Raw genomic sequence first — 9,632 nt, 5'->3', positions numbered from 1 at the left:
AAGTTTATAGCTATAGTATTACTAAAACGCAGTTATAAATACATTTAACTAAGTACTACTAGGAATTAATATTAGCAACACGAAAATCTATAAAAAAGGCCGTAGCAGATATAGAAAATTAGGCCTAGGATAATAAGCAGTTTGTTTTCCTAGCACCTACTGCTAAACCTATACTATATTTACCTATTTAGTATAACGGATTAAAATATTTAGGAACCTATAAAAACAACTAGCTATATAGAGCTATAGTACGCAGTTTATAAAATATATAGACCTATTATAAAAAGAAGTATAGGTAGGAGAATCTGCGAAAATAAGGATATTATTACTAAAGGCAGCAGAGTATTATATAGCGGGCGAAGATGTGGGAAGTTAGCGTATATTGCTAGAAATTTAGCAGTAAGGCGTTGTTAGCCCGATTATTCTAGGTAAACGCGTATAACCCAGCCGCAGAGAAAGAAAAATAGAAGAATTCTATCCCACAGCGGTAAATAGAACCAGCCCTTGTTCTATTTATTTATTAAGGATAGAAAATACCAGACTAGGGCGTAGATTCAGGCACAGGGCTTATTCTATTTATTTTTTAGAGGCAGGTTCTATTTATATCCCGCAGCCGGAATTGCACCAAATTTTAGTATATTATTCAGCGCATTTAGTTGCACCCCCTAGCCGATTTGCATTAGGTTAACCTGTATAGTTGGTTAGGGTTAGGTGGAAGTTGTAGTGTTCGCAGAACCGCCGCAACTGCGACCGAGCGCGCAGCAGAACACCACTAGCCGTGGCTATATACACCACACGAATATTAGCAGCGGCACCGAACTAATGCCTATAGGAGGCAGGCGTGGTTAACATCTAATAATAGCGTATTAGGTGCAGGTAAGGAAGGTATAGCAGTAAATAAGGTAGCTACAGGCCCAATTTTTAGTTGGGGACGAGAACTTTAAGCCCGGACGTATATATTGGCGCAGATCCCGTACAGTTATGCATAGATCCCGCGCAGGTATAGTTGTGTTGTAAGTTGGGCTATAGTTATAATAGTTTAGCGGGTGGTTAGGGTAATCGGCAACCGCAGTAACTATGGCAGCGAGGCGAAAAGGGGGTGGAAATTGCACCCAGCAACCTATAAGTAGCACTTGTCGCCGCCTATTAAATATTAAGTAAAAGTTAATTCCAGAGGCAGACTAAGTGTTTAAAATAGCTAAATCCAGTACTAAGAGCAGGTATTTTAAGTATTTAGCCGAATTCCAATTAGCTATTTACAAGGAGTGCAGGTATAGCGTATAGCTAGACTAAATTAAAGGCTATTTACAAAAGATCTACAAGGTACCGCGCAAAGAAGCCGATTTAATTAGAGAAGGTGTGCGTAAATAGCCCGGAGTTATCTAGTATCCGAGTAAGTTTAAAATGCCGGACAGTATTATAGCGCCAGTTAGCTAGTTACCGTTATATTCGGATAGATTATTATATTAACTAGAACCAGGCCGTTACCGTTATATATCGCGGAGTATTAGGGCAATAAAAAAGCATTAGTAAAAGATCTATAGGTGGTTAGCAGGAAGAAAGCTAGAACGGCTAAGTTAATTAGGAGAAAAAAGGGTGCAGGCACGCATTAAAAAGGTATTTAAACATATCTATTGCCAGCGGTTTTTTGTATAAGGCCACGGATTACAGTATTTTAAAGTGCGATAACCTAGGCAAGGCTAGGAAGCTAGGCCAGAACCTGTTCCTATTAACAGTAAAATTGCATAGGCGCAGTTAGGGAAGAAGATAGCAGAGGCGTAGGTAAATATAGAGAAGCAAGTCTAAATAACTATCTAGGCCGGCGAGAGAGATAAGGTAAACCTGTGGTTGGAGCAGATACAGTAGTTGCCGTATTTAGTAGGTATAGAGAGGCCGGATTTATTAGTATATATTAAGGAGCTAAATATAGACCTAAAGCAGGAGAAGGAACCCGTTAAAGCCGCAATTTAGGAGGCTATAAACAGGTTAGCGCGGTTTAGCTAGGCGTTAGTTATTAATTAAGTCGGCGTATTTATACAGTTAAAGGCAATTTAAACAGAAAAGTACTAGATGCGGTACCAGCCGTTACAGCCGTATATAGACGAGAAGTCGATTAGCAAATACACCCGGCTGTGGAAGCAGATATTAATGTTTTTTGCCCGTACGCAGCGCGAGCACAAGTAGAAGAGCCCTAAGTACCGGTTTACGCGGCAGCAGCAAGAGGCGTGGGAGGCGTTAATTAAGCAGGCCGAGCGAGAGGTAGAGGGAAAGGATAAAACGGAAGAGAAGGAAGAGAATAAAATAGAAGAGAAGGAGGATAAAATAGAAATTAATAAAATAGATAGCAATAAAAAGTAGGGAACAGGAGATAGCAGGCCTAAGAACGCCAGCAGTAAGCCAGAAGGGTTAACAGGCATCTAGAAGGCGTGTTTGCAGTTTTATATTAAGTTGCTAAACTAATTTATCACCCGTAAGAAGTACAACAGCCCGTTAGTATATATATTAGCGGTGTTAGGTGTTAAGAAGGACGGCTGGAAGAGCCCCGAGTTGTATCCGCCTATTTTATTAGCTGTTATTAAGGTCACCCATTTTATAGTGGTTTAGCAAGCGTTAGAGTTATTAGAGCTGTTTTAAAATAGCGAGTTCAATAGCAATAGTGCGTACGAGAGCGACGACAGCAGTATGCTGTCCCGGCAGCGGCGGAAAGGATATTTGCAGTTTATTTAAGAAATAATAGATAAGTTTATAGTCCGAGGGAGCTACAGGCTAATATAGTAGATGTTAGATTTGCGGACGTACAGGTTAAAGATCTATTATAATAGCATATTAAGAGGCTATATTAAATAGATAGGCTATAATAAGTTGTTATATAAGGGGTTATATTTTAATATAGCCTAGTTCTATAGTATAGTACACAGGTTAGTTATAGAGAGCTAACGGTTGTTGTTGGAAGAGCTGTTGTTTTTTAATAGCGGGATTTCAGCATATATATATACTGAAATCCCGCTACCTAGCAAACGGAACAAGACAACTAATTAAGTGCCCGTAATCCTATAGAGTGAATTGCGGGACAATCCAATAGATAAGCAACCGGGATAGAATTTTTTAAAGGACTATTAAACGCGGTTGCCCGTTAATAGAAAAACGTGGTTGTTTAATCGTGTTAAATATAATCCTGTAACCTAAAGAAGGTTTTTAAAGGCAGAATACCGCTCGGGTATTAATTAACAAGGAGTTGAGCAGTATATATCACGCGTAATTAAATTCTAAAAGAAGTTAATTATATTAATATATATATTAGGGGGGCAGCCAGTATAAAAACCCGAGGTTTTAAGCGTTCGGCACAGTAATATAGTAAAGGGCGGGCATTGCAATATATTTATTAAGGACAGCATAGTAGTATTTATAACGCGATACTATAAGGGTTACGCAGTTAGTGGCGATATTAAGATTATCTATTAATATATACCGCGCGAGGTGGAGGAGTTATTAGTATAGTATTTATAGTTAGTATTACTGTTCTAGCAGCGATTAAAGGCAATAGTATAGGAGAAAGAGGCAATATTATCGCATTTATAGCCGGCCGACCTAAGCGGGCGTAAGTAGACGTCGGAACAGTTGCAATAGGCGTTAAAGCGCGAGAGCAGGGTTAGGTTAGGGCAGGAGCTAACTATTTAGTTATACTGTGAAATTGCTATTAGTATTAGCAGAAGGTTTATGCGCGGTTTAATAGTATTTAGGGTAGAGGACAATAATAATAATAAGAAGTAGAATAAGGAAAATATAGCAGCAGCGATTATAGACGAGCAGGCCGGGTATATATTGCACGTTGCCGGGTTAGTATATACGCGAGCAATTATAGAGCAGGCAGGAGCAGTAGCTAATAAAAGGTAGCAGTTCCGGGTATTAAGCATAGATTAGCATTAGTTTTTAGGATATTAGTCGGCCGTTAATAACAAGTTTATATTAAAAAAGCGGAAGCGGGCTCCGTTTAAAAGCAAAGCAGATAAAAGTTAAAAAGATTAATAGGCGCGGTTAAGGAAGATAGATATAGCAGTACAGTTAAAGCGGATAATAGGTATAGAGGCGGTGTTCCAAGGCGTGTAGAAGGACGCAATCGCGATAATTATAGCAGGCGAGAGCCTAGTAGTAGCAGTAATACTAACTAGTATAGGAAAGAGCTTATTATTTATATTGCCAGCGTGGGCAGAGCAGAGTAGAATAATAGTAGTTGTAGTGCTGTTAATTGCATTATAAGGGGATATAAAGCGGCGATGCAAGAAGCTGGGTATTTTATATAAGGAATAGGAAGAACAGCACCTTCTAAATACGGCAGCTATTGTATTAGTAACGCCGGAATCCGCCGTTAGTAAGGGATTTATAACGTTTTTAAATCGATTAAGGGCAACACGGCAGCTAGATCGGATTGTTATTAATAAGTATTATATTGTTTTAAACCGTTAATATATATTCCGGAAGCAGATGCAGTAGTTAGGCAAGCTATTAACCTATGGGTAAAACATATCGTGGCATATGCCACATTATGATTTAAAACTAAACTGTGCGCTGCAATAATATGATTTAGAAACGAAAATCAAATTATACTGTGGTAAACCCCAACCGAATTTGCTGGTTCCAACGCTGCAGGCAAGTTATCGACCATTGCGCATTAAATGCACTATTCGGATTAACGATGCGACCGTTGGATTATATTGTCGTCGTCGCGTTGGGGTAGTTAGGGTTATAATAATGTTCGTGGCCGTGCGCAGCGATCGCAGTTAAGGCGCGAACGTAGGAGGGTAGTTAAGTACCTAAAGTTCGTAATAGATATAGTCGTTGCAAGCTATTTGCAAGCCCTAGGTACCCGGAAATTAGGACCTACTATGCCACTAGTTGCACCCAGGCACGCAAGGTTGTAGATGGATCCCCCAGATGCATAGTTAAGTGACGGGTGTAATAATCCAGGTGGCTAAGAGCAGGAGGCGTTGGGAAGGGTCTAAGTAGCGGTGAGAGTAGTTAAAAGCACGTCCGGCCGCTATTAACACGGCGATTAACACGTTTATTAATTATCTATTATCCAATATTCCATCATCCTATTATTATATTAAACCGTGAATCCGTTATAGCAATTATTGTAGCAATCGTATTAAACGCCATAGAATAATTCACCCGAATTTTCGAGCATATCCCGCAGTACCGCATTGTAGTTTGCCGAGTTTGTAGCCACGGCATTACCAAGACGCAGTTACAAATGCATTTAACTAAGCACCACCAGGAATTAACATCAGCAACACGAAAATCCATATAAGAGGCCGTAGCAGATATAGAAGATTGGGCCCAGAACAACAGGCAGGTTGTTTTCCCAGCACCCACCGCTAAACCCGTGCCGCATTTACCTATTTAGCATAACGGATTGAAATGTTTAGGAACCCATGAAAACGACCAGCCGTGTGGAGCTATAGTGCGCGGTTTGCAGAATATACAGACCTATTATAAGAAGGAGCATAGGTAGGAGAATCTACGAAAGCGAGGATGTTATTACTAAAGGCAGCAGAGCATTGTGCAGCGGGCGAAAATATAGGAAGTTGGCGTGTATTGCCAGAAATTTAGCAGCAAGGCGTCGTTGGCCCGATTATTCTAGGTAAACGCGCACAACCCAGCCGCCAAGAGAGAAGAATAGAAGGATCCTATCCAGGAGGCATTAGAGGCCGCATTTACACAGGCAACAATTAATATTAAGAGAGCTAACAAGGAAGCGAGCAGTTAGATCCAGGCCGACAACAACCGATTCAAGGTTAATATATGGTTGAACCGCGCCGGATAGGCAAAGCATTTAAAGAGATTAGATAGCAAGTAGTTGGAGTTATTAATGCGCAAGCCCAAGAAGAGAGAGGGAGCGTTGGCCAATTTGTGTTTTGCAGTTAAGATGGTAATTTAGAAGGCGCAGCAAGCATCTAAAGCTAGCGTGGTTGGATTGGCAGCTATGAATTATATTAATCAACGTGAAACCGGCAACAAAACAAACGAGAAGCCGTTTAGCGCACGCCAGACGGGCAAGACAATAGTTAAATACAGCGCGTGTTAGTTGGCTATTGTCCGTTATATTTAGAGAACCCGCAGAATAGAGCCGATTTGCAGCAAGGAGACAGAAAAGTTGGAGAGCGAGGGCAATATCTAGAACCAGAGGCCAGTATTTAGGTTAACAGGCAAACAGGGGTTAGCGTTGGCAAAGATCGAGATAATAGTAGGGCAGGATAAAGAGGAGGATAGCGATAATAGTGACATTAGCAATAATAGCAGTGATAGCAACAACAGTTATGTAATTAACGAGGAGGAGCAAGAAAGGTTAAAGAAGGCTGTTTTAGCATTTATATTAGCGTTGTTAGACCACCCGTTCACGGACAACAAGTACACCAGCGCATTAATTAGCGGCATGGCCGTTTTAGGCATTAGCCAGCGATGCGGTTGGGAAAGCGCGTTAATATACACGCCTAAGATTGCAGCTATTATTAATATATCCCGCATATTGGTTTTATATCAGGCCATAAAGATGTGTAAAGAGCGCGCGGCGGATATATAACAGAAGGAGCATTTCAGCCAGAAAGACGCCAAGGAAATGGCGCCGGCGCATTTTAAATTTGTGTAAGAGATGGCAGACCGGTTTATAATATTGGTTCAATATAGCGGAATACTGCACCCTGTGGATTAGTTGCAGCGGTTAAAGGCGTATAGGATAAAGATCCGGTACACCACTAATACCGAGGGCGTAATTAAGTGGATAGACGATATATTATTGTATAGTAATATTCAATTCAGCATGCCCCAGTTGCGTTTAATAGTCCACGGGTTAGTGGAGACAGCCCGGGTCGAGTTGCACCGGGATTTGTTATTGTTAGAAGAGGTCGATTAAGTTGTGCAGGGGCCGTTAAGTGGACAGGAAGCCGTTGCATTGCCAGCTATTAATTGGGCGCATTTAGTAGATAACCCAGCCGAGCGACAGTCGGGATGGAGTTTTATCGAGGACCTGCGAAATCAAGAGTTGGGATTTAGGGGCGTGCATGGAAAGAGGTGGTTAAGTAATTGGGTCAGCCAGGAGCAGAAGATTAGGGAGAGGTTTATTAATATTAGAGCCAGCGACCCAGCAGCCGCTATAGCAGCAAAAGGCAAGCAAGGGTTAGCATGGAAGGGGAAGGAGATTAAGAAGTATGCACGAGCGATGCGAGTATTCCGGCAGCATTTAGCAGTGTTGGTGCACATAACGGGTGGGTTACCAGCGCGTGGAACAGAGTTAATAATAGTGCAGCATCGAAACAGCCCGAATAGCAACAGTAGAGGGATTTTTATTAAGGACGGGTTAGTAGTATATATAACAGCATACTATAAAGGCATAGGAGTTAGTGGAAAGGCCAAGGTTATCCACCGATATTTGCCACGCGCGGTGGGCGAATTAGTGGTGTATTATTTGTAGTTGGTGTTGCTATTTTGGCAGAGGTTAGAAAGTGCATAGGGCGGTTAACCAGCAGAGATCAGTCCATTTATATAGGAGCCCGAGCCCGAAAAGGGTTGGATAATGCTATAGAGGAAGCGGAGGCGGGTTTAAATTAATAATACAGCAAGCGCAGAAGATAAAGAGGATAAAAAAGAGGAGGATAAAGAGAAGGATAAAGAGTAAGGAGAAGAAGAATGCGAAGCAATAGAAGAAACTGAAAACATCGCCGAGGATAAAGGGGGAAAGAACACAGTCCCGTCACCCGAGAAATGGAATTCCAACCGTTTAAAGATGGCATTGCAAGGAGCATTATTGCGATGGATAGGGGTTAAGTTAAATATTATGGCATGGAGACACAGCACTAAGGCTATATACCGTCGATATATTAATTCCAAGGCGGTTGTAAAGGCGGTAGTGCAGGGCGACAAGGACGATTTAGATAACGAAGATAAAGTATTCGACATCTAAACCGGCTATAGATCCAGGATTAGAGGGGGAATATACAGTCGGTCGATTATAGAGTTAATATTTAGCACTAAGGCAAGGAGGGCACAGTTGCGGAGGGTTAGCACAGAGTGGCATTGGTTTTTGCAGTTCCTGTGCGCAATGCAGACTAAGCCAAAAAAAGGAACCCGCGCGGCAGCCAATAGAAAGGAGGCTATTAAGGAGGAATATTAACGGTGGAAGATAATAAGATTAGTGGATATAGAGCAGCAGTTAAAAGTGTTAGTAGGCGAAAAGGCCGAATTTCGGGGTGTGCAGAGACCAGCATTAAAGGCTATTATATACTATAAGAGCCCGGTAGTTGCTATTATAGGCATAGGTGGAGGTAAGAGCGTGTTGTTTATATTGCCAGCATCGTGTTTAACAGGCGTAACAGTAGTAGTTATACTATTAGTGTTGTTATAGGAGGATATAAAAAGCCGTTGCAACAAAGCCGGCATTAGTTGCGTTGAATAGAACAGTTAAAGTCCGCAAGAATAGGCGCAGGTCGTGTTGGTCACGCCGGAGTTGGCGGTTGGGGAGGTATTTAGCAATTTTATTAACCAACAGCGGTTAATAGGACGGTTGGACCGGATTATAATTAACAAATACCACGTAATTTTGGATTTAGTAGGCGGGTGGAGGAGCAGGATGTTAGCGTTAAGGAATTTAGTTATAATAAAAACGCAGTTGGTGTATTTAACGGCAATAATCCAGCCCTAAGAAGAGGAGGAATTTATTTAATTAATAGGGTTGCCAGCCAGGGAAGAATACTAGTGGTTTCGGGGGCCAACAACGCGGAAAAATATTATGTACCGTATTTAACAATATAATATACAACAGGAAGAGGACGCAGTTGTTAAGTTAGTAGAGAGTTTAAAGCAGAAGCACGCGGGGGGGCAGGTAATTGTGTATTGCGACACGGTGAAGAAGATAATTCAATTAGCAGAAGTTTTAGAGTGTGTTTATTTCCACCGAAATATAGGAAGCAGTAAGGAGAAGAGCGAGTTAGTGAAGCAGTTAACCGAAGGGCGACAGCAGGTGTTTACGGCCACGAACGCATTAGGGTTGGGCATTAATGCACCAACAATTCGAGCGGTAGTGCACGTTGGAACAATTCGAAAAATGCGGTATTACGCGCAGGAGAGCGGAAGGGCAGGGCGTAATGGGCGGAAGAGTAAAGCAATAATTATGCACGGATTCCGAACAGATAAAAGGGGCGTTGTTTATAAGCAGGATTTCGGGGAGGACGTTAAAAAGGAAATACAGGGATTTATTATGGGTAGGAGTTGCATAAGAAAGATAATTAACGGTGTAATAGATGGGAACTAAGAGCGAGTAGAATACGAAAAGGGGGAATAAAAATGTTAGCAATGTTAAGCGCGTTTAGGGGTAGCGGTTAATAAAGAGGAGGCAGTTATAGAAGCCGAAGTAATAACTAATATAGTAGTTGCCAACAGGGATACAGATAAAATTGTTTCGATTGATTGGGATATACGCGCCAGCACGACAGTTGCAATTAAGGACGCTGATAAGCCCGACGACGATGTATAGGGCGTTACTACAGCAGACAGCGTGTTAGGGGTACTACTAGCAACGCCCCGGATAGAAAAGGAGGCGGTTGCAGAGAGAGTGGAATTTAAGCAGCAGTTGTCGGTTT

General features: G+C 41.7%; 3 protein-coding genes across 3 annotated transcripts; 2 read left to right on the top strand and 1 right to left on the bottom strand.

Moving 5' to 3' along the window:
* Positions 1-4,109: 4,109 nt before the first annotated feature.
* Positions 4,110-4,265, bottom strand: BDZ99DRAFT_359415 (uncharacterized protein; the record flags this gene model as incomplete). Its single annotated transcript, XM_033714660.1, has 1 exon — positions 4,110-4,265. A coding segment is annotated over one exon (156 nt), but the record flags the coding sequence as incomplete, so codon positions are not given.
* Positions 4,266-6,373: 2,108 nt separating this feature from the next.
* BDZ99DRAFT_352064 (uncharacterized protein) lies at positions 6,374-6,544 on the top strand (the record flags this gene model as incomplete). Its single annotated transcript, XM_033714529.1, has 1 exon — positions 6,374-6,544. A coding segment is annotated over one exon (171 nt), but the record flags the coding sequence as incomplete, so codon positions are not given.
* A 2,265-nt stretch (positions 6,545-8,809) lies between these two features.
* On the top strand, positions 8,810-9,166 carry BDZ99DRAFT_362207 (P-loop containing nucleoside triphosphate hydrolase protein; the record flags this gene model as incomplete). Its single annotated transcript, XM_033714689.1, has 1 exon — positions 8,810-9,166. A coding segment is annotated over one exon (357 nt), but the record flags the coding sequence as incomplete, so codon positions are not given.
* Between the last annotated feature and the right edge of the window lie 466 nt (positions 9,167-9,632).

The sequence above is a fragment of the Mytilinidion resinicola genome (assembly GCF_010093595.1).
Source record: "Mytilinidion resinicola strain CBS 304.34 unplaced genomic scaffold BDZ99scaffold_3, whole genome shotgun sequence".
Taxonomy (NCBI): domain Eukaryota; kingdom Fungi; phylum Ascomycota; class Dothideomycetes; order Mytilinidiales; family Mytilinidiaceae; genus Mytilinidion; species Mytilinidion resinicola.
This window is presented reverse-complemented; position numbering and strand designations above follow the sequence as displayed.